This window comes from Budorcas taxicolor, chromosome 18 (assembly GCF_023091745.1).
Source record: "Budorcas taxicolor isolate Tak-1 chromosome 18, Takin1.1, whole genome shotgun sequence".
NCBI lineage: Eukaryota > Metazoa > Chordata > Mammalia > Artiodactyla > Bovidae > Budorcas > Budorcas taxicolor.
Genome location: NC_068927.1, coordinates 36,484,652 through 36,509,627, shown reverse-complemented (window position 1 = coordinate 36,509,627; position 24,976 = coordinate 36,484,652). Strand labels below are relative to the sequence as shown.

The 24,976-nt window shown below is 38.9% G+C and overlaps 1 protein-coding gene across 1 annotated transcript in view; it reads right to left on the bottom strand.

Moving 5' to 3' along the window:
• LRRC36 (leucine rich repeat containing 36) overlaps window positions 1–24,976 on the bottom strand; it is a 56,572-nt gene that overhangs the window by 15,924 nt on the left and 15,672 nt on the right. Inside the window, exons 5-7 of the mRNA XM_052656502.1 lie at window positions 23,413–23,501; window positions 7,001–7,128; window positions 1,364–1,415 (exon numbers count right to left, since the gene is read on the bottom strand). Coding sequence (XP_052512462.1) covers window positions 1,364–1,415; window positions 7,001–7,128; window positions 23,413–23,501 — 269 coding nt within the window. The remainder of the gene's footprint in view (window positions 1–1,363; window positions 1,416–7,000; window positions 7,129–23,412; window positions 23,502–24,976) is intronic.

Sequence of the window (24,976 nt, the reverse complement as noted above, 5' to 3'; positions counted from 1 at the left end):
GATATAAAACATCTGGGAAATTTCTGCTTATAAAAAGTGGCCCAGCAGATTTGAAAAAGAACCAAATCAAATTTATAAAACTGAAAATAAAACTAGTGAAATTAAGAATCCAGCAAATAAGCTTAACAGCAGATTAGATACAGCTGAAAAGAATGAATTTAAAGTATGGGTCAGAAGGAATTATCCAGAATGTAGACTAAAAAAAAAAAAAAAGATGAATTACATGAAGAATAAGAGGCAAAGAGGACAATGTAAAAGTCTCTGACATATATTTACTTAATCAAGAGTTATAGAGGGACAAGAAAGAAAAAATAGGACACATTATCTTTGAAGCACTCTGCAGAAATAATGAGACAGAATGTACCAATTCAATTGCAATAAATACCAATCAAGATAAATAAAAAGAAATTCACACATCATAGTGAAATCACAAAAACATCAAACACAATCGGAAAATCTTAAAAGCAGCCAGAAGGAAAAAACATTATCCTTGCAGGAGTGACAAATTTCTAGCTAACTTCTCAAAAGCAACCATAAAAGACAGACTACAGTGGAATACCTTCACTATTTTCAAAGAAATAACTGCCAACATAGAAATTTATACCCAACCAAAATACCCTTTAAGAATGATAGTGAGATAGGGGCATTTTCAGACAATCAAAAACTGAAAGAATTCATTACCAGTAGACATACACTAAAGAAAATTCTAAAAGATGTACTATGAACTACAGGAAAATTATCTCAGAAGGGAAGTCTAGGATTAAAAAAAGAAGAAATAAGGAGCAAAACAAAGTAGTAAATATATGGATAAGCTTAAATAAACATTGACTTTATAAAAATAGCATCTAGTGAGTTTTTAAAAATATAATTAAAATTCATAATAACTATACATTAATCAGAAGGAATTAAAAGGAATAAAGTACTTTAAGCTTTTTGAATTTTCCAAGAGAAGTGTTAAGGTGTTGATTAACTTTGAAGTTGAACAAGTTAAGGACTCATATTATAATTTGGGGCATAATAATATCAGAAGTACATAAAGAGTGTATAACTTATAAATTAGCAGAAAGAAAAAAATTGGTGATTAAAAACATAATAAATCCAAAAGAAGGCAAGAAAGGTAAAAGAAACAAATAATAGTTAGCCAGTACAAAGTCAAGAATAAAGGAAGTCAGACTATCCTCTCCTCAACTAGAAAAACCTCAGATGTCACTAAGCATCCAGGGCAACCCTTTGTGAAAGCAGAAAAGAATTCACTGTGTAGTGCCCCCGGACGGAGACATCTCCCTCCATCTTCTCTCAAATCCCATCATATCTAGATTTCTCTGACTAGCATGGAGTAAAATATTGTAAGCAAAATATTTACCATCTTCCTGGTTATTCTCACTTGGCATCTCCCTTCTTGCCACTTCCCGCATCTAAAAAGAAAGGTTTTTAGAAGAGCGTCAGTGGGCATTCAGACATGAGTTTAACTAGAACAGAGAGGGGGAAGGGTTCAGAATACTTCCCTGTTAGTAAGCAAGTCCATCCTTGCAAACTAGGGACGCAAATTAAAAAACTAAATAAAATTGGGGGGAAAAATTCTTTAAACTAGCCACAATGCAAAGAGTTTCTAGAGTTGTTTTGAAGCAGATAAAGAGATGCCTTGCAAAGACAAAATACTCTTTAGATAGTAAAGAACACACCAAATGGTGAGATACTCTATTTTCTCTATTTTTGATAATTCAGCATAGAATTTAGATGGTACCACCTTTCCAAATTTATTTCTGTTTAAATAACTCACATATTTATATTACCTCTGGTAAAGCTGAGCATCAAGCACAGGAGTTACTGGGACCTTTAATAGGCTGAAAATTAATCTAAGGCATAATTAAGCAAGGATTTATACAAAGTAGAAAGCCATTCCAGTTCAGTTAGTTGCTCAGTCGTGTCCAACTCTTTGTGACCCCATGGACTGCAGCATGCCAGGCTTCCCTGTCCATCACCAACTCCCGAAGCTGACTCAAAACTCATATCCATCGAGTCGGTGATGCCATCCAACCATCTCATCCTCTGTCGTCCCCTGTCATCCCCTTCTCCTCCCGCCTTCAGTCTTTCCCAGCATCAGGGTCTTTTCCAATGAGTCAGTTCTTCGCATCAGGTGGCCAAAGTATTGGAGCTTCAGCTTCAGCATCAGGCCTTCCAATGAATATTCATTCAGGACTGATTTCCTTTAGGACTGACTGGTTGGATCTCCTTGCAGTCCAAGAGACTCTCAAGAGTCTTCTCCAACACCACAGTTTAAAAGCATCAATTCTTTGATTGCTCACCTTTCTTTATAGTCCAACTCTCACATCCATACATGACTACTGGAAAAACCATAGCCTTGACTAGATGGACATTACTTGTTGGCAAAGTAATGTCTCTGCTTTTTAATATGCTGTCTAGGTTGGTCATAGCTTTTCTTACAAGGAATAAGTTTCTTTTAATTTCATGGCTGCAGTCACCATCTGCAGTGATTTTGGAGCCCCCAAAAATAAAGTCTGACACTGTTTCCACTGCTTCCCCATCTATTTCCCATGAAGTGATGGGACCAGATGCCATGATCTTAGTTTTCTGAATGTTGAGTTTTAAGCCAACTTTTTCACTCTCCTCTTTCACTTTCATCAAGAGGCTCTTTAGTTCTTCTTCACTTTCTGCCATAAGGGTGGTGTCATCTGCATACCTGAGGTTATTGATATTTCTCCCAGTGATCTTGATTCCAGCTTGTGCTTCATCCATCCCAGCATTTCACATGATGTACTCTGCATATAAGTTAAATAAGCAGGGTGACAATATATAGCCTTGATGTACTCCTTTTCCTATTTGGAACCAGTCTGTTGTTCCATGTCCAGTTCTAACTGTTGCTTCTTGACCTGCATACAGATTTCTCAGGAGGCAGGTCAGGTATCTCGTATTCCCATCTCTTGAAGAATTTTCCACAGTTTGTTGTGACCCACACAGTCAAAGGCTTTGGCATAGTCAATAAAACAGAAATAGATGTTTTTCTGGAACTCTCTTGGTTTTTCGATGATCCAACAGATGTTGGCAATTTGATCTCTGGTTCCTCTGCCTTTTCTAAATCCAGTTTGAACATCTAGAAATTCATGGTTCACGTACTGTTGAAGCCTAGCTTGGAGAATTTTGAGCATTACTTTGCTAGCATGTGAGATGAGTGCAATTGTGTGGTAGTTTGAGCATTCTTTGGCATTGCCATTCTTTGGGATTGGAATGAAAACTGAACTTTTCCAGTCCTGTGGCCGCTGCTGAGTTTTCCAAATTTGCTGGCATATTGAGTGCAGCACTTTCAAAGCATCATCTTTTAGGATTTAAAATAGCTCAACTGAAATTCTGTCACCTCCACTAGCTTTGTTCATAGTGATAACTCCTAAGACCCACTTGACTTCACATTCCACGATGTCTGGCTTTTAGGGGAGTGATCACACCATTGTGGGTATCTGAGTCATGAAGATCTTTTTTGTACAGTTCTTCCGTGTATTCTTGCCAACTCTTCTTATTATTTTCTGCTTCTGTTAGGTCCATTCATTCTGTCCTTTATTGTGCCCATCTTTGCATGAAATGTTCCCCTGGTAGCTCTAATTTTCTTGGAAGAGATTGCTAGTCTTTCCCATTCTGTTGTTTTCCTCTATTTCTTTGCATTGATCACTGAGGAAGGCTTCTTATTCTCCCTGCTATTCTTTGGAACTCTGCATTCAAATGGGTATATCTTTCCTTTTCTCCTTTGCCTTTAACTTCTCTTCTTTTCATAGCTATTTGTAAGGCCTCCTCAGACAACCATTTTGCCTTTTTGCATTTCTTTATCTTGGGGATGGTCTTGATCACTGCCTCTTATACAATGTCATGAACTTCCATAGTTCTTCAGGCACTCTATCAGATCTAATCCCCTGAATCTATCTGTCACTTCCACTGTATAATTGTAAGGGATTTGACTTAGGTCATACCTGAATGGTCTGGTAGTTTTCCCTACTTTCTTCAATTGAAGTCTGAATTTGGCAGTAAGGAATTCATGATCTGAGCCACAGTTAGCTCCCGGTCTTGTTTTTGTTGACTATATAGAGCTTCTCCATCTTTGGCTGCAAAGAATATAATCAATCTGATTATGGTATTGACCATCTGTGGATGTCCATGTGTACAGTCTTCTCTTTTGTTGTTGGAAGAGGGTGTTTGTTATGACCAGTGCATTCTCTTGGCAAAACTCTGTCAGCCTTTGACCTGCTTCGTTTTGTTCTCCAAGGCCAAATTTGCCTGTTACTCCAGGTATCTCTTGACTTCCTACTTTTGCATCTAGAGTTTGCTTTCTAAAAAACCATCTTCAAGTATTCAGTATCTTTTTGGTAGTTATGCAGAGAAAGAAATCCTAATTCCTGTTTCTTAAACTAAGAGGACATAAAGCAGGCTATTTATTTAATTTCCTTTTTTTCCTATCACTTCAAGAAGTTATTTCAAAGTTTTAGGTTTTTTTTAAATATAAAAAGTGCTATTTAATGTTAACTGTAAATTAGAGTAAGGCTTTCCTAATGGCTCAGCAGTAAAGAATCTGCCTGCCAATGCAGGAGACACAGGTTTGATTCCTGGGTTGTGAAGGTCCCCTGGAGGAAGAAGTCGCAAGACAGAGGAGCTGTCAGGCTACAGTCCCTGAAGTCACAAATAGAGTATACTTTTGTCTCCATTTCTTTAAAACAATACCAAGTTTTTTAAAAAATGGTAATTGAAGTAGTTTCTAAATTACCCAAGGAGAATCTCTAAAAACAAAGAAACCAACTAAATGCTAATCTGTCCTTTTATAAAATGAAGGCATTATAACAGTTCAACCTGAAAGGAAATCTTACTATCTTTTTCCTTGTATATAGTGTTGATTATCCAAATTGTGGGTTAATCAGTCTTTCCTTCTTTTCTTTCTCCTTCTGGATATTTTCAGCAAATTTACTACTCAATAACTTATCAAAGAAAATGCAAACAAAAGAAGTTGAATATAAAGTCATCGATTCTGCTTCCTGCATCATATTCATTCATATAAATAAGTAATGGACTTCCACCAATTTTTTCCCTAAGAACTTTTTAAATTCTTCCCCCATCTTGCATGATCTCTGCCTCTTCATTGACCAAGAGGCAGTGTTAGGAGAGCCATCCCTGAGATGTTAAGAGTCCAATAATTAAAAGGCTAAGAAGTAGAAAATGTAAAGAAGCCAAGTAACAGGAAATGGAGACACTGGGAGAGTGGAGAAAACTGAAAACCAGACCAAATCTGTAACAGTTGTATCCCTCTGAGTGCCAAAATGCCTGGCATACAATGTGTTGAAGTTATATGTACACTTGATCAGGTACTAGGCGAGAGGGAAAGGGGAGACTAAAATTAATGAAAAAGGCTCTTTGCATCCTGTCTTGTGCTTTCCTTTTCCTGTGTCTAACGTGCCTTCATCAAAAAAGTGTCTTAAGTCAGACAAAGGCAAATGTCATATATCATCAATTACATGTGGAATCTTAGAAAAGAAGTACAAATGAACTTATTTACAAGACAGAGTCACACTACTTAGTGTGTATATGTCAATTCCAATCTCCCAATTTATCCCTCCCCTCCTTTCCCCCTTGGTAACCCTAAAATTGCTTTTTACATCTGTGACTCTGTCTTGTAAATAAGAGGGCTTCCCTGTTAGCTCAGTTGGTAAAGAATCCACCTGTAATGCAGGAGACCCTGGTTCAATTCCTGGGTTGGGAAGATCTGCTGGAGAAGGGATAGGCTATCCACTCCAGTATTCTTGGGCTTCCCTTGTGGCTTGGCTGGTAAAGAGTCTGCCTGCAATGCAGGAGACCTGGGTTTGATCCCTGGGTTGGGAAGATCACCTGGAGAAGGGAAAGGATACCTACTCCAGTATTCTGGCCTAGAGAATTCCAAGGACTATATAGTCCATGGGGTCAGAAAGAGTAGGACATGACTGGGTGACTTTCACTTTATACCAAAGGGAACTCTATTTGACACTCTATAATGACCTATATGGGAAAAAAATCTGAAAAAGAGTAGATATATGTATATATGTAACTGATTCACTTTGCTGTACAGCAGAAACTAACAACATTATAAATCAACTACACTCCACCTCCTACACTGCTGGTGGGAATGTAAATTGAAACAGCTGCTATAGAGAACAGTATGGAGATTCCTTAAAAAAAAAAACAACTAGGAATAAAACTACTATATGATCCAGAAATCCTACTACTGGGCATATACCCTGAGAAAATCATAACTGAAAAAGACACATGTACCTCAATGTTTATAGCAGCACTATTTACAGTAGCTAGGACATTGGAAGCAATCTACATGTCTATCAACAGGTGAAAGGATAAATAAGATGTGGTACATATATACAATGGAATATTGCTCAGCCATAAAAAAGAACAAATTTGAGTCTGTTCTATGAGGTACATGAAACCAGAGCCTGTTATACAGAGTGAAGCAAGCAGAAAAACAAGTATCATATATTAACACATATATATGGAATCTAGAAAAATGGTATTGATAAACCTATTTGCAGGGAAGGAATGGAGACTCAGATATAGAGAATGGACTTGTGAACACAGTGGGGAAAGGAGAGAGTGGGACGAAGAGAGAAAGTAGCATTGACATATATACACTACCATGTGTAAAATAGATAGCTGGTAAGAAGTTGCTGTGTAACACAGGGAGCCCAACCTGGCATTTTGTGATGACCTAAAGGGGTGAAGTGAGGGGAGGGGAGGGAGGCTCAAGAGGGAGGTGATATATGTATAATTATGGTTGATTTGCATTGTTGTACAACAGAGACTAACACAACATTGTAAAGCAATTTTCCCCAAATAAAAATTTTTAAAAAGAGAGAAAAAATATTTAAAGTCCTCTTAGACCTTCATGAATAACTGAGAATCTACTGGATTATTAGCATTGATCATTGACTAGTCAATAGATCCAGCAGGAGGGTGAATACATTACCTGTGTTCCCAATAGGAAAGGGTCTAATTTCTGATCTGGTATAACACTGCCCTGGGTTGCAGAAGTACTTGTTAGGGAGTCCTTTATTTCCCGGTTAGGGAAGGGAATAAAAAGTCCTTTGTTTGAGTCTGTGTTAAAAGAAAAGGCATACAATAAAGCACTGACAGACTTTAAAGGCAACATGTCCTATGGAAAGATACTAGAAGTCACAAGATTGAGAGTACTATGTCACCACTTGGAAACAATGTGAATTTGGGCAAAGTGCTAAACCTCTCTCAATCCCTTCACTTGTAAAACAGTGATGGTAAAATCTAAATTTTCCATCTCTCAGAGTCAAGGTAAGGTTAAAATAAGATAATGCATATGAAAGGTTTCATAAATTATGAAATGCTCAAGAAAAATTAAAAAGTCCAATATTTTTGCATACTTCTGAAATGAACATACAATAAACTTTGACATCAGTTCAACAATCTCCAGCTACAGGGGGAGATGGCTGGAAATAGACTCCTGAGATCAGGCATCTCCAGGGCTTTAATCAGCAGTCTGCAGTGATTCATCATTTCAAATCAGCCTCATCATTTCTTTTTTAAAATTTTGTTTGTCTATTTAAGCTGTGCTGGGTCTTCTTTGCCATGAGGGCTTTTTTTCTCTAGTTGTGGTGAGCAGGGGCTACTCTCTAGTCATGGTGCACAGGCTTCTTATTGCAGTGACTTCTCTTGTTGCAGAGTACTGGCTCTAGGGCAGGTAGGCTTCAGTAGTTGCAGCATGCAGGCTCAGTAGTTGCCGCTTCTGGGCTCTAGAGCACAGGCTCAGTAGTTGTGGCGTATGGACTTAGCTGCTCCATGGCATGTGGGATCTTCCCAGATTAGGAATCAAACTCAAGTCTCCTGCATTGGCAGGCGGATTCTTTACCACTGAGCCACCAGGGAAGCCCCAGCTTCATCATTTCTAATCAGCTTCTTTCCGCCTTGATTTCCTCATTTATAGAGAGAAAAAGACTAATCAAGACCTATTTCATAGAGAAGAGTACCAAATCTTTAGGTCTCCTAGTTTTTGTTTTCTGTGTGTGTTTTTTTTTTTTTTTGCCTATTATTAGAGAAACAACTTTAAAAATAGAGAGGTAAAGCAAGTAAAAACTATACCCTACTCCTGGCCACCTCAAAAGGAGCTAGTTAAGATTTCTATTAAATTGTAACACTTGTACAAAAGGTTTTGCAGATCCTTGATCAAAACATTAATTGCAGAATTCTGGGATTTGGAGTCTTCTGGGGGACTCATTAATAAAAATAAGAGATTTTTGTTTAGAGAGGCTTTTTTCTTTAGTAGGATTGTATGTAAGAATTAAGATATTAATAGTTTCAAACATTTGTGCCTTAGTCAAACAATGTGCTCTTTACCTAGTTTCCATGTGCAGGCTCTGGCAGTAGAAAGATACCATAAGGCAGGGCAACTGATAACCCAGAATGAGAATAAAGCCAGCCTTTCTAAAATCCAGCCCCTCAGTCCATTTGCGGTTCTAAAATGCTTCTTACTTCTGAGTTGCCTTCTGGGAATGAAACGTCATGCTATTTCAGTACAAAATGTCCTTCTATCCTTGTACTTGACATAATTTTATTTCTCAAAGTGACATAAGCTCTCAAAGTTTATGTTCTTTGGTTCCTTTGCAATTGCAACACAGAAAAAAAAAGGGGGGAACAAAAATTGCTGTTTTAAAATCTGATTCTTAGTGGGAAATTAGAACAGTTAGTAAGCTGTGACTTTGGGTTCAGGGCTCCTCTTACCCCTTTCCTACAGAACAACACAAACTTCCCAGGTATCCAAGACCCTGTTTCATCTTGGTTTTCTTATCTTTCTAATGCTCTTTTCTAGAGTCACAGGTTTTTGTTTTGTTTTTTTTTTTTTAACTGAACCTACTTCTTGGTTCAAACAAATCTCCTGAGGTCCCAACTCTTTGCTGAATGCTATCATAACTTCTCTCTGGTTTTAGCTATCAATCAAATCTGGATGACCCTAAGTCTAAATCTCTTAACTCTTATCTGTCTTGTCATGTCCAGACTTAAGTTTTTTGAACTGCCCCCCAAAAGAGTGCTCTATAGACACCTAAAAGTCAGTATTTTCTCTCTTTTTTCTTTTTGCTGTGCTGCGTGGCTTGTGGGATCTTAATTCCCCGACCAGGGACTGAACCTGGGCACTGGCAGTGAAAGTGCTGAGTCCTAACCAAAGGACCACTAGGGAAATCCCAAATATTTTCTTTTTAAAAAATGTCTTTTATTGAATTTGTTACACTACTGTTTGTGTTTCGTCTTTTTGTCCGAGAGGCATGTGGGATCTTAGCTCCCCCACCAAGGATCAAACCCCAAAACCCAGCAGTGGAAGGCAGTGTCTTAACCACCGGACTAACAGGGAAGTACCCTAAATATTTTCTAAATTAAACTCATAATCTTACTTCCAGGCCTACTTCTTATGATGTCCCACCTCCAACCCTAACCCTCATTTTAATACTGGCATTACTATTCACCTAATCCTTCAAGATAGAAACTTGTTCTTTGACTTTCTCTCACTTATCTCAAATGTCAATTATCAAATTCTATAGAATTACTTTTTTTGGAGGGGGAAATCTTTAATTGAGGTATATTGTACATGCCATATAAGTCATCATTTTACAGTATGCAATTCAGTGATTTTCAGTGCATTCATAAAGTTGTACAACCATCACCACCTTCTACTTTCATCACCCCAAAAGAGGCCAAATTAACTGTGACTCTTAATTCTCTCTTCTTCATCAGTCCCTAGCAAACATCAAATAGGATTTGCCTATTCTGGACATTTCATGAAAATGGAATAATACAATATTTAACCTTTTGTATCTAGTTTCTGTCAATTAGTATGATATTCTCAGGACAAACATTGTAGCATGTATCAGTACTTCAATCCTTTTTAGGCTGAAAAATATGCCTTATATGGATATGCCGTTATTTTGTTTCTCCATTCATGAGTTGATAGATTTTTTGGCTATTATGAATAATGTTGCTTTCATTCCTGCACAAATCTTTGTGTGGACATATGTTTTCATGTCTCTTGGGTATATATCTAGAAGTGGAATTGGTGGGTTAAATGGTAACTCTAACTTTTTGAGGAACTTCCAAATTGTTTTCCAAGGAAGCTATATCATTTTATTTTCCCACCAGAAATGTATGAGGGTTCCAATTTCTCCACATCGTTGTTGTTACCTGTTGTCTGTCCTTTTGATTCTAGCCATCCTAGTGGATGTGAAATGTTATCCTTATGGGTTTTACTTTCATTTCCCTTATGGCTAGTGATATTGAACATCTTTCATGTGCTTGTTGGCTAGTTGCATATCTTCTCTGGAGAAACGTTCGTTCAATCTTTTGCCCATTTTCTAAATTGGTTGTTTGCCTTTCTGTTGTTGATTTTATAAGAGTCTACATCAGTTCAGTTCAGTTCAGTTTAGTCGCTCAGTAGTGTCCGACTCTTTGCGACCCCATGAATCGCAGCACGCCAGGCCTCCCTGTCCATCACCAACTCCCGGAGTTCACTCAGAGTCGCGTCCATTGAGTCAGCGATGCCATCCAGCCATCTCATCCTCGGTCGTCCCCTTCTCTTCCTGACCCCAATCTCTCCCAGCATCAAAGTCTTCTCCAATGAGTCAACTCTTCACATGAGGTGGACAAAGTACTGGAGCTTCAGCTTTAGCATCATTCCTTCCAAAGAAATCCCAGGGTTAATCTCCTTTAGAATGGACTGGTTGGATCTCCTTGCAGTCCAAGGGACTCTCAAGAGTCTTCTCCAACACCACAGTTCAAAAGCATCAATTCTTCGGCGCTCAGCTTTCTTCACAGTCCAATTCTCACATTCATACACGACTACTGGAAAAACCATAGCCTTGACTAGATGGACCTTTGTTGGCAAAGTAATGTCTCTGCTTTTCAATATGCTGTCTAGGTTGGTCATAACTTTTCTTCCAAGGAGTAAGCGTCTTTTAATTTCATAGCTGCAGTCACCATCTGCAGTGATTTTGGAGCCCCCAAAAATAAAGTCTGACACTGTTTCCACTGTTTCCCCATCTATTTCCCATGAAGTGATGGGACCAGATGCCATGATCTTCGTTTTCTGAACGTTGAGCTTTAAGCCAACTTTTTCACTCTCCTCTTTCACTTTCATCAAGAGGCTTTTTAGTTCCTCTTCACTTTCTGCCATAAGGGTGGTGTCATCTGCATATCTGAGGTTACTGATATTTCTCCTGGCAATCTTGATTCCAGCTTGTGTTTCTTCCAGCCCAGCATTTCTCATGATGTACTCTGCATAGAAGTTAAATAAGCAGGGTGACAATATACAGCCTTGATGTACTCCTTTTCCTATTTGGAACCAGTCTGTTGTTCCATGTCCAGGTCTAACTGTTGCTTCCTGACCTGCATACAGATTTCTCAAGAGGCAGGTCAGGTGGTCTGGTATTCCCATCTCTTGAAGAATTTTCCACAGTTTATTGTGATATATATATATATATATATACATATACATATATATATAATGGATATCAGACCCTTGTCAAACATATGATTTGCAAATATTTTCTCCTATTCTGTGGGTTGCTTTACTTTTTTAAAAAATTAATTATTATTTTGGTCATACAATGCAGCATTTTGGATTTTAGCTCCCCCACCAGGGATTGAACCCATCCCCCAAGCAGTGAAAGCACAGAGTCCTAACCACTGGACTGCCAAAGAATTTCCTAGTTTTTTTTACCTTCTTGATAGTGTCCTTTGAAGTACAAAGTTTTTTTAATATTTATTTTTATTTATTTGACTGTGTGGAGTCTGAGTTGCAGCACATGGGCTCTTTCAGTTCTGGCATTTGGGATCTTTTTTTTTAGGAGTAGCATGCGGGATCTAGTTCCCTGACCAGGGCCCCTGCATTGGGAGTGCTGAGTCTTAGCCACTGGACCACCAAGGAAGTCCCAGTTCTCAAGGATTTAATTAATCTGTACCTCCTCATTTGTATTCACACTATTATTGTCCTATGTCAGGACCGGTCCTTATTATCTCCCACTTGGACTGCTGTCTTTAGTTGCTGCCTATCTAACTAAATCAATCGAGTTATTGCTCTAAATTATACATTTAATCATGCTTACCACCTAAAACATCTTTGTCACCCATTTTCAAGAGAATAAAATGAAAATGTTTCATAAAGAGACCGCTTGCAACTTGGCTTTAATCAAGCACCTTAGCTCCAGTCACGTGCATGCATGCGTGCCAAGACGCTTCAGTCGTGTTCAACTCTCTGCGACCCAATGGACTGTATCCTGCCAGGCTCCTTTGTCCATGGGATTCTGGAGGCAAGAATACTGGAGTGAGTTGCCATTTTCTTCTCCAGGGGATCTTCCCTATTCAGGGATCAAACTCACATCTCTTATGTTTCCTGCACTGGCAGGCAGGTTCTTTTCCATTAGCACCACCTGAGAAGCCCCCAGTCACAAGCTGAGTCACAAGCTGAGTCAATTTCCTAATCTATCACATCTGTTTTTTCTACTTCTGTTTTCTATGCATTGAATGCCCAACTATGCCCAATGAATTTTATTTGAATGCCCAACTTAAATGTATCTTTTGGGGAAGGCTTTACCCAGGTCAACTGCTAGTGTCTCTCCCCCACAGTTCTTTACCTCTGCCAAAGTCGAACTCATGTCTCAGCCTGACTTGTAACTTAATCAGCTAAGATAAATCTCTCTGGTGTGGGAGTAGCTGAAGCTCTGACATTGTTGTGTCATTTCCTAATATGCCTAGCCTCTAACACAGGAATTTTCCAGTAGATAGACCCCTGTTTGCTGAATTGCTCTTACATGCATCGCACCAGAGAATGCCAGTTGCCTCTCACTATATCCTTTTTCATCTGTTAGAACCCCCAGTAACAGCCCTAGATTGCCAACATCCAGATTTCTATATGAGAGAGAAATGAATTTCTGTCACAAAACCTTTCCCCATTTGCTCCTAGTACACTCTGAGCCTCTACAGCATATGCCCATCTACATCAGTGTTTCTCAAACTCAACATTCTCATAAACCCTGAGACTATCAATCTAGTTTGAGAAATTTCAGTTTAAGAAACTCAGTGTGTGAAAAGATATTTTAAAAAACAGATTATATTAGGTGACAGTTTGGCAATTTCTTACAAAACTAAAAATTTTTACCCAAAGGAGTTGAAAGCTTATGTCCATACAAACACCTGCATATAGATGTTTATAGCAACTTTTTGCATAATTGCCAAAACCTGGGAGCAATCAAGATGGTCTTCAGTAGGTGAGTGGATAAATAATCCAGATAATAATAACAGAATATTCAGTTCAGTTCAGTCACTCAGTTGTGTCTGACTCTTTGCGACCCCATGGACCACAGCACCATTAAGCCCTAAAAAGAAAGCCACAAAAAGATACGGAGGAAACCATTGCATATCACTAAGCAGACGAAGCCAATCTGAAAAGGCTACATACGGTATGACTCCAATTATATGAAATTCTGGAAAAGGCAAAACTGTGGTGACAGGTGAAAATGGCAGTGAGAAGCATCTTGCACCTGTCTCCCCTCTAGACAACAACTGCACTGGCAGAATTCTCTTGATTTAACTATTTTAGAATTCTGGAGTCTACTGAAGGCTTGCAACTTCTGAGGGAAGGCATGGAAGGTAAATTAGGATTAATTTTGGTTAATTTCAGTTCTTGGCAAAGTAGCTAAGGCTTCCCTGGTAGCTCAGCTGGTAAAGAATCCACCTGCAATGCAGGAGACCTGGGTTTGATTCCTGGGTCAGGAAGATCCCCTGGAGAGGGATAGGCTAACCACTCCAGTATTCTTGGGCTTCCCTAGTGGCTCAGATTGTAAAGAATCTGTCTGCAATGTGGGAGACCTGGGTTTGATCCCTGGGTAGGGAAGATTCCCTGGAGAAGGGATAGGCTATACTTCAGTGTTTTTGCCTGAAGAATTCCATGGTGAGGAACCTGGTGGGTTACAGTCCATGGGGTCACAACGAGTCAGACACATCTGAACGACTTTCACTTTCAGCAAAGAAGCAGCTACCAGTCCCTCACCCCTCATGCAAAAAATTTAAGCTGGACCCTTACCTAACACATACACAAAAATTAACTGGATGGATTAATGGATCAAAGACTTAAATGTAATACATTAAACTATAAAACTCAGGATTTCTCTAGTGGTCCAGTGGCTAAGACTCCACCCTCTCAATGCAGGGGGCTGGGGTTAGATCCCCAGTCAGGGAACTAGATCCCACATGGCCCAACTAAGACTGGGGGCATCCAAATATATATTAAAAAATTAAATATATTTTAAAAACTATAAAACTCTTCGAAGAAAACATAGAGAAAATGCTTACTGGATTTGGCACTGTGACACCAAAGGCAAAGCAATAAAAGATGAAACAGACAAATTGAACTTAACGAAAAATTAAAAACTTTGTGCATCTAAAAACAATACACACAGAGTAGCAGCCCACAGGAAGCCCACAGAATGGGAGAAAATATTTGCAAATCATATATCTGATATAGAATTAATATTTAGAGTATATAGAGAACTCCTAATACTCAACAACAACAAAAAAGCAATGTGGTTCAAAAGTAGGCAAAGGACTTGAATAGACATTTCTCCAAACGAAGATTTACAAATGGCCAATAAGCACACACACAAAAATACTCAACATCACTGATCATCAGGGAAATACAAATTAAAAACATGAGATACCACCTCACACCCAGTAGGATGGCTACTACCAAAAAATCAGAAAATAACAAGTGTTGGTAAGGAGGTAGGGAAATCAGAACTCTTGTACACTGTTGGTGGGAGTGTAAAATGATACAATGGCTATACACAACAGTATGGCAATTCCTGAAAAAAAAATTAAAAATAAAGTTACTATATGATCCAATAATTTCACTTCTGGGTACATACCCCAAAGAAGTGAAAGCAGGGTCTTGAAGAGATAGTTGTATACCCCTGTTCACAGCAGCATTATTCACAAAAGCTAAAACACAGGAGCAACCCAAGTGTCCATCGACAAATGAATGGATAAACAAAATGTGCTCTATACATACAATGGAATATTATTCACCCTTAAAAAGGAAGGAAATTCTGACAAATGCTACCATGTGGATGAACTTTGAGGACATTGTTGTTGTTCGGTCACTAAGTCATGTACAACTCTTTACGACTCCATGGACTGTAGCATACCAGGCTTCCGTGTCCTTTACTAGCTCCTGGAGTTTGCTCAAACTCATGTCCATTGAGTCAGTGATGCCATCCAACCATCTCATCCTCTGTCCCCCCTTTCTCCTCCTGCTGTCAATCTTTCCCAGCATCAGATCTTTACCAATGAGTTGGCTCTTCGCATCAGGTGGCAGAAGTACTGGAGCTTCAGCTTCAGCATCAGTCCTTCCAATGAATATTCAGGGTTGATTTCCTTTAGGATTGACTGGTTTGATCTCCTTGCTGTCCAAGGGACTCTCAAGAGTCTTCTCCAGCATGACAATTCAAAAGCATCAATTCTTCGGCACTCAGCATTCTTTATGGTCCAACTCTCACATCCATAGATGACTACTGGAAAAACCACAGCTTTGACTATATGGACCTTTGTCAGCAAAGTAATGTCTCTACTTTTTACTATGCTGTCTAGGTTTGTCATAACTTTTCTTCCAAAGAGCAAGCATGTTTTAATTTCATGGCTGCAGTCACCTTCCACAGTAATTTTGGAACCCAGGAAAATAAAATCTGTCACTGTTTCTACTTTTTCCCCATCTATTTGCATAAAGTGATAGGACTGGAAGCCATGGATCTTAGTTTTCTGAATGTTGAGTTTTAAACCATTTTTTCACTCTCCTCTTTCACCCTCATTAAGAGGCACTTTAGTTCATCTTTGCTTTCTGCTGGTATCATCTGCACATCTAAGGTTGTTGTTACTTCTGGCAATCTTGATTCCAGTCTGTGACTCATCCAGCTTGGTATTTCACATAATGTACTCTGCATATAAGTTAAATAAGCAGGGTGACAATATACAGCCTTGATGTACTCCTTTCCCAATTTGGAACCAGTCTATTTTTCCATGTCTGGTTCTAATTGCTTCTTGACCTGCATACAGGTTTCTCAGGAGGCAAGTAAGGTGGTCTGGTATCCCAACTTCTTTCAGAATTTTCCAGTTTGTTATGATCCACACAGTCAAAGCCTTTAGTGTAATCAATGAAGCAGATATTTTTTTTGGAATTCCCTTGCTTTTTCTACGATCCAACAGATGCTGGCAATTTGATCTCTGGTTCCTTTGCCTTTTCTAAATCCAGTTTGTACATCTGAAAGTTCTCAGTTCATATACTGCTGAAGCCTAGCCAGAAGGATTTTGAGCATTACCTTGCTATCATGTGAAATGAGCGAAATAGTGCAGGAGTTTGAACATTCTTTGGCATTGCCTTTCCTTGTGATTAGAATGAAAACTGACCTTTTCCAGTCCTGTGGCCATTGCTGAGTTTTCTAAATTTGCTGGCATATTGAGTGCAGCACTTTAACAGAATCATCTTTTAGGATTAGCAATAGCTCAGCTGGAATTTCATCACCTCCACCAGATTTCTCCATAGTAATGCTTCCTAAGGCCTACTTGACTTCACATTCCAGGATGTCTGGCTCTAGGTGAGTGATCACACCATCGTGATTATCTGGGTTATTCAGTTCAGATCAGTTCAGTCGCTCAGGCATGTCCGACTCTTTGCGACCCCATGAATTGCAGCATGCCAGGCCTCCCTGTCCATCACCAACTCCCAGAGTTCACTCAAACGCACGTCCATCAAGTCGGTGATGCCATCCAGCCATCTCATCCTCTGTCATCCCCTTCTCCTCCTGACCCCAATCCCTCCCAGAATCAGAGTCTTTTCCAATGAGTCAACTCTTCACATGAGGTGGACAAAGTACTGGAGTTTCAGCTTCAGCATCAGTCCTTCCAAAGAACACCCAGAGCTGATCTCCTTTAGAATGGACTGGTTGGATCTCCTTGCAATCTAAGGGACTCTCAGGAGTCTTCTCCAACACCACAGTTCAAAAGCATCAATTCTTCGGCGCTCAGCCTTCTTCACAGTCCAACTCTCACATTCATACATGACCACTGGAAAAAACCACAGCCTTGACTAGACAGACCTTTGTTGGCAAAGTAATGTCTCTGCTTTTCAATATGCTGTCTAGGTTGGTCATAACTTTTCTTCCAAGGAGTAAGCGTCTTTTAATTTCATGGCTGCAGTCACCATCTTGCAGTGATTTTGGAGCCCCCAAAAATAAAGTCTGACACTGTTTCCACTGTTTCCCCATCTATTTCCCATGAAGTGATGGGACCAGATGCCATGATCTTCGTTTTCTGAACGTTGAGCTTTAAGCCAACTTTTTCACTCTCCTCTTTCACTTTCATCAAGAGGCTTTTTAGTTCCTCTTCACTTTCTGCCATAAGGGTGGTGTCATCTGCATATCTGAGGTTACTGATATTTCTCCTGGCAATCTTGATTCCAGCTTGTGTTTCTTCCAGTCCAGCGTTTCTCATGATGTACTCTGCATAGAAGTTAAATAAGCAGGGTGACAATATACAGCCTTGATGTACTCCTTTTCCTATTTGGAACCAGTCTGTTGTTCCATGTCCAGGTCTAACTGTTGCTTCCTGACCTGCATACAGATTTCTCAAGAGGCAGGTCAGGTGGTCTGGTATTCCCATCTCTTGAAGAATTTTCCACAGTTTATTGATCCACACAGTCAAAGGCTTTGGCATAGTCAATAAAGCAGAAGTAGATGTTTTTCTGGAACTCTCTTGGTTTTTCGATGATCCAGCAGATGTTGGCAATTTGATCTCTGGTTCCTCTGACTTTTCTAAATCCAGCTTGAACATTTGGAAGTTCACGGTTCACATATTGCTGAAGCCTGGGTTGGAGAATTTTGAGCATTACTTTACTAGCATGTGAGATGAGTGCAATTGTGCAGTAGTTTGAGCATTCTTTGGCATTGCCTTTCTTTGGGATTGGAATGAAAACTGACCTTTTCCAGTCCTGTGGCCACTGCTGAGTTTTCCAAAATTGCTGGCATATTGAGTGCAGCACTTTCACAGCATCATCTTTCAGGATTTGAAATAGCTCAACTGGAATTCCATCACCTCCACTAGCTTTGTTCATAGTGATGCTTTCTAAGGCCCACTTGACTTCACATTCCAGGAGGTCTGGCTCTACGTGAGTGATCACACCATCGTGATTATCTTGGTCATGAAGATCTTTTTTGTACAGTTCTTCTGTGTGTTCTTGCCACCTCTTCTTAATATCTTCTGCTTCTGTTAGGTCCATACCATTTCTGTGCTTTATCGAGCCCATCTTTGCATGAAATGTTCCCTTGTTATCTCTAATTTTCTTGAAGAGATCTCCAGTCTTCTCCATTCTGTTATTTCCTGAACCTGGGTCATTAAGACCTTTATTGTACAGTTCTTTTGTGTATTCTTGCTGCCTCTTCTTAATCTCTTCTGCTTCTGTTAGGTCCTTGCCGTTTACTTGAATGTGCCCATCCAGTTTTCTTGAAAAGGTCTCTAGTCTTTTGCATTCTATTGTTTTCCTCTATTTCTTTGCATTGTTCTCTTACAGCTTTCTTATCTCTTCTTGCTATTCTCTGGAACTCTGCATTCAGTTTGGTATCTTTCGCTTTCTATTTTGCCTTTTGCTTCTCTTCTCAGCTATCTATAAGGCCTCTTCAGATAACCATTTTGCCTTCTTGCATTTCTTTTTCTTTGGGATGGTTTTGGTCACTGCCTCCTGTACAATGTTACAAACCTCTGTCCATAGTTCTTCAGGCAATCTGTTTACCAGGTCTAATCCCTTGAATCTACTTGTCCCCTCCACTGTATAATCATAAGGAATTTGATTTAAATCACACCTGAATGGTCTAGTGGTTTTCCCTACTTTCTTCAATCTAAGTCTAAATTTTGCCCTAAGGAGCTCATGATCTAAGCCATACTCAGCTCTAGTTCTTGTTTTTGCTGACTGTAGTATAGAGCTTCTCCATCTTTGGCTGCAAAGAATATAATTAATCTGATTTTTGTATTGACCATCTGGTGATGTCCGTGTGTAGAGTCATCTCTTGTGTTGTTGGAAGAGGGCAACAACATTGAGGACATTATGCTAAGTGAAATAAACCAGTCACAAAAAGACAAATACTGTATGATTTGTCTTCTATAAGAGACTCAGAGCAATCAGTATCAGAGAGAGAGAAAATAAAATGGTGATTTCTAGGGGCTACAGGGAGGGCAAGATGGGGAGTTATCATTTAATGGGTATAGTTCAGTTTTATAAGATGAAAAGAGTTCCAGAGGGCTGGCGATGATGGTTGCACAATGTTATGAATGCATTTCATACCAGTGAGCTATTCACTTAAAAATGGTTAAGATGGTAAATCTTACACACATTTTACCACAGTAAAAATTTCTGAGGAAAAAAAAAAAAAGTTAAGAGATGGTAAAAATATCAGTAGTTGCCAGGGTAAGAAGGGAGAAAGGGAAGACTACGTGAGCAGAGTTTAGGCCAGTGAAACTATTCTGTATGATACTAAAATGGTGGATACATGTCATTATATTAATACATTTGCCAAACCCATAGAATGTATACTACCAAAAAGGAACTCTAATGTAAACTAAGGACTTCAGGTGATAATAATGTGTCAATGTAGGTTCATCAGTTGTAACAAAAGCACCACTCTGATGCCTGTTGTTGGTAGTGAGAGAGGCTATGTATGTGTAGAGACAGTAGGTATATAGGAACCCTGTATTTCCTGTTCAGCTTTGCTGTGGGTCTAAAACTATTCTAAAAAACAGTCTATTTTTTCAAATAGCAGACTAATACTGCAAAGGAATATTTTTGCTCTTACATCTTTTAAATGTTTTCCATAACTGCATCAAACAAAAACATGAAATTAAAGGGCCTCACACTGCCTGTGGACCTCTGAGAGTATCCCTGCTCTAGGAGTTCATGATACTGAGTTTGAGGAATACTGATCTGTGTCATTTATTTAACGTTTTCATATGCACTGCCTGAAATTGTGTTATTTAGCTTTTTCATGTTTGTCTCATTATCTTGCATTGTAAGTGATTCAGGAAATGACTGAATTTTCTATTTCCAGAGTATATGTTTCATAAGATAATTTATGTGAGTTTACAAAAAGAAAAAAGAAAAAAAAGTTGGATGAGAATCAAAAATTTCACTAAAAAGAATGGACTTTGATTTGGGTCATAAAGAGAAGGATTTTAATTCAAGCACTGAAGGCAGAAGGGACAGCATTAGTTCAAGGGCAAAAGAGAGAAAAAGGAGAGAGTGGTTTGACTTGATTGATGCATCATATATTGTAGTTGAGAAACAGGAGATATAAGGTTTCAGGGTAGGCTGAAGAGATGAGCTCTAGCAGTTTCTTTTTTAATTAATTATTTGGCTGTGCTGTGTCTTAGCTGCTGCACATGGGACCTTTGATCTTCATTGTGGCACGTGGAAACTTTAGTTGCAGCAAGTGGGATCTAGCACCCTGACCAAGGATTGAACCCAGGCCCCCTGCATTAGGTGTTCAGAGTCTTAACCACCAGGGAAGTTCCACAGCTACAACTTAGAGGAGCCTTGTATGGACTGAGGACTCTAACTTCAGCTATGAGTGGGAACCATGCAAGTTTTTGAGCAGGCAAATAAATAATAATTACAGTTGAGTTTTAAGAGAATTAATCTGACAGGAGAAACAAAATGAACGGAATAAAGAAGAAACTAGGAGGCAGCACAGTATAATATTTAAGAGGACTTAATGACTGACAGACTAGAGTTTGCATCACAGCTTTGCCATTTACTGTATAATTAGAGCAAATTATTTCACCTCTTTTGGGCCTGGTTTCCTCACACATGAAACAAGGATAATTATAATCACCTTCAAGGTTGTTGTGAGGATTTAATGAGATTATACACATAGCCTGGCCTAGAGTTTATACTCAGTGAATGATAGATATTAAACATGCCTGTTAAGAGGAAAAGGAAAAGAAAGCTTGTTAATTGTGAATCATACTCTACGGTATAAACATTCAACTGGATCTGGGGGAGGGAGAGAATTATATCCCCCTCTGGTTCTGAGCCTGAGTAATGGGAAAGTGATGGTAACACTAAGGAAACCCTGAGAGCTGTTTAGGGCTGGAGGAAATGGCGTTCATTTGAGTTTTTAACATGTTTAGTGTGAGAGGCTGGAAAATTATTCAGTGGTGATTCCAAGTGTATGTTAATAGTTGGTCAACAGAAATGCGGAACTGATGCAGAGAAACTGTACAAGTCGTCAAAGCTAGACCAATATGTTTAAGAGTCATCAACAGGGAGGAAATAAAGCTAGCTGTGGAAACAGATGAGCTCAATAGGGCAAAGAGTAGAGAAAGAAGAGAATCTGAGGGCATATCCTAGGTATGCTTACTTCAGGGGTATGGGAAAAGAGAGAGGGAACTTTGAAACAGTCAAAGATTATGCAGTGAAGAGACCAGGATGAGGATACAAGACAGTGAAGATTCCCTACCATCCTAAATGACTGGTGGGAAAGCACTGTTTGAGCTGCTGCTGCTGCTAAGTCGCTTCAGTCGTGTCCGACTCTGTGTGACCCCACAGACGGCAGCCCACCAGGCTCCCCCATCTCTGGGATTCTCCAGGCAAGAACACTGGAGTGGGTTGCCATTTCCTTCTCCAATGCATGAAAGTGAAAAGTGAAAGTGAAATCGTTCAGTCGTGTCCGACTCTTCAAGACCCCATGGACTGCAGCCCACCAGGCTCTTCCATCCATGGGATTTTCCAGGCAAGAGTACTGGAGTGGGGTGCCATCGCCTTCTCCGGAACAACTGAGCTAGTGGGTAATATTTTCTAGAAAGTTTTGTCCTAGCCTGTGGCACAAACATTAACATGGTATAACCACTTTAGTCATACTGGATTACTAACAGTGCTTACAGGCAACACTCCCCAGGGATCTAGCACAAAATGTAATTTTCAGCAGAAAGCAAAGATCTTTAACGTTTCAAAGCAGCAAAATAAATTTAATATTAAAAAAAAATTCCAGCAACAGCTGGAGCTTCTGAGCACCTTTAGAAGTGGGCCCCATGTCTAGCAAAGCAGTTTGTTCTCAGTAAAGGCTATGTACTTTAAAACATTTTAATTCATAGAGTGACTGTGTGTGCTTATGACATATAATGATATAAATGACATTTAATTCAACTCATACAAAAAATGTAATCAAATTATGCTTCAGTGTATCTTTGTCTTTCTGGAAATTGATACATAGATGCTTATACTTATAAAAAGATAGGAAAGCTGTATATCAAATTAACTGAAATTCTCTTTAGGGGACAGTCTTCTGAGTGATTAAAATGTTCTTCGGGCTTTTCAGTACTTTCCAAAATAATTACAATAGAATTTCATCAATTTTGAAATATAAAAAATGCTATTTAAGATGAAATAGAGCAATCTATGGTCCATGACTTACATGTGACCTCTAAGACCTCTGAGACCTCTAAGAAAGGAAAATAAATATCATACCTCACTATGGCTTATTTTACCATGATATACTACATGAAAATACTTTGTCAATTAATATCTACAGGGATAGATACAAAGTCAGGAAATAAAATACTGTATATTACAAACTGAAAACCCTTTGTGTCTAAACTACATCATCAATCTATTAATTATTGTTGAGATTTTAAGGATTAATTTTTAGAGTTTGTAGACCCTTCAAAAAGGGACAGGTACCTCAAGCCAGAAAAAATTTTCTCAAGTGAAAGGTCATCTGATGAGTGCCAAATTAATCCATATGGGCTCACTGCATGCAAGTTCTCTACTGGAAAGCTTTCTTCTAGCCTGTGGGATGACCATGAATGTAGCATAACACTTTATTCACGTTGGATTACCAATACTGCTTACAGGCAACAACCCCCAAGAATATAGCACAAATAGTTTCTGCAGCTGCAAAGTTTCAAGGTGGAGACGCCAAGAGGCTAAGGGTGTGAGCTGCACTGATGCAGATGAGTCCTGAGTCTGTGGCTAATGAATCCTGTGGGGATTGGCAATGCAATTTTCAGGATGTACTAATGATATAAAGTGATGTAAGTGAAACTGAACTGAGTACAGCTTGTACACTTTGATGGGTTCTGGCTTAGGCCTGCTTAGTAAATAGGGCTTTTCTGGCAGTGAGAGAAAGAAGGAAAAACACAAACTGGTAAATCTTGTGCTTGCTTCAAATCTATGTTATTTCTCAACTATTTTGTCTTCATCCTACTCAAGATTGGCCATAAAAACAGAAACAGTTAATGTTTTAATTGTTTTGTGGTCAGAAAGGGAAAACTTACCAGGTTCAATTCTGTTATCACTATCAGTGCTGACTTTTGATGCAGTGCTCTCATTTGTTACACAGTTTTTTACTGTCTTCTCCCTAGAGCTGTCACATCAAATAATTTATTTAAAACTGAAAGAAGCTTCTGAGATCACAAGTAAAGGCTATTTAGAAAAAAACATTTCAGGGTGATCAGATATTTTTTCCCCAAATGCTCCAGAACATATTATTTTCACAAATATTTCAGTTAAAACTTTTTTTTTTAAGTCATAGTATTTTCATTGGGAAATGAGAAACAAAGACACTACAGTTCACTCTCGAAAGCATGAAAGCCAGAAAATTCCGAACTTAGATACTCTGTTTTCTTGACATAAACTTAAGTCTGGATGACTCAGGGAGTATTATTTTATATTATAAAATAAAAATGTTTTCTTTTGAATTAGAAACTTCATAGGACACAGAAAGGATGGTTCTTCTACCAAGAATTACAATGGAGACAACTATAACCATTAGTTTGAAAAAGAAATAAGAAAGGCGAGTGTTTGCACTTGATTGATGTAGTATGGTAAGACTGGTGTGTACAGATTGGGAAATACATTAAGTACAAACAGCCTAAACTATGAGCCAAGCACTTTACTCTCATCATTTTATTTAATCATAAAAGCTCTCCCATTAATCTATAATCATCATTTTATAGGTTGGGGGACTTGGGACTCAGAAAGGCTTAAAAGAAAAGTCCTTCACCCAAGGTTGGAGAGCTTATAGAGTACTAATGTTAATTCTGGACACTTGAGCAACATTTTACTTCTGTTTTTGCAATCACTATAAGGTAACTAAACAGAAATATAGCGCTGATAATTGTTTGCCTCACTAGGAAGTTTATTCAGTTATACATTAACTCACCTCTGGATTTCTATAGTAAACAAGGTACTCCAATGCATTTAAAACAGGAATTAATTTACAAAGTACATATACAAATAATTTTTAAGAAATATTCTATAATTCTTTCTAGGGTGAACTTTAGTCTTTGTAAATTAATCTCATTAATCTCAGGGCTTCCCAGATGGCCCAGTGGTAAAGAATCCACCTACAAGGAAGGAGACCTGGGTTCAATCCCTGGGTTGGGAAGATTCCCTGGAGAAGGAAATGGCAACCCACCCCAGTATTCTTGCTTGGGAAATCCCATGGGGAGAGGAGCCTAGCAGACTACAGTTCATGGGGTCGCGAAAGAGTCAGACTTAGCGAATATACAACAACAACAAATTAAACTGGACTTTAAAATATAGGGAACTTATGGGCTTCCATGGTGGCTCAGTAGTAGAAAATCCACCTGACAATGCAGAAGCCACAGGTTTGACCCCTAATCCAGAAAGATCCCACATGTCAAAGGGCAACTAAGCCCATGTACCACAACTATTGAGCCTGTGCTCTAGAGCCACAGCTACTGAATCCCTCGTGTGTGGAGTCCATGGTGTGCAACAAGAGAAGTCATCTTAACGAGAAGCCTGCACACTACAGCTATGGAGTACCTTTTGCTTACTGCAACTAGAGAAAAGTCTGAGCAGCAATGAAGACTGAGC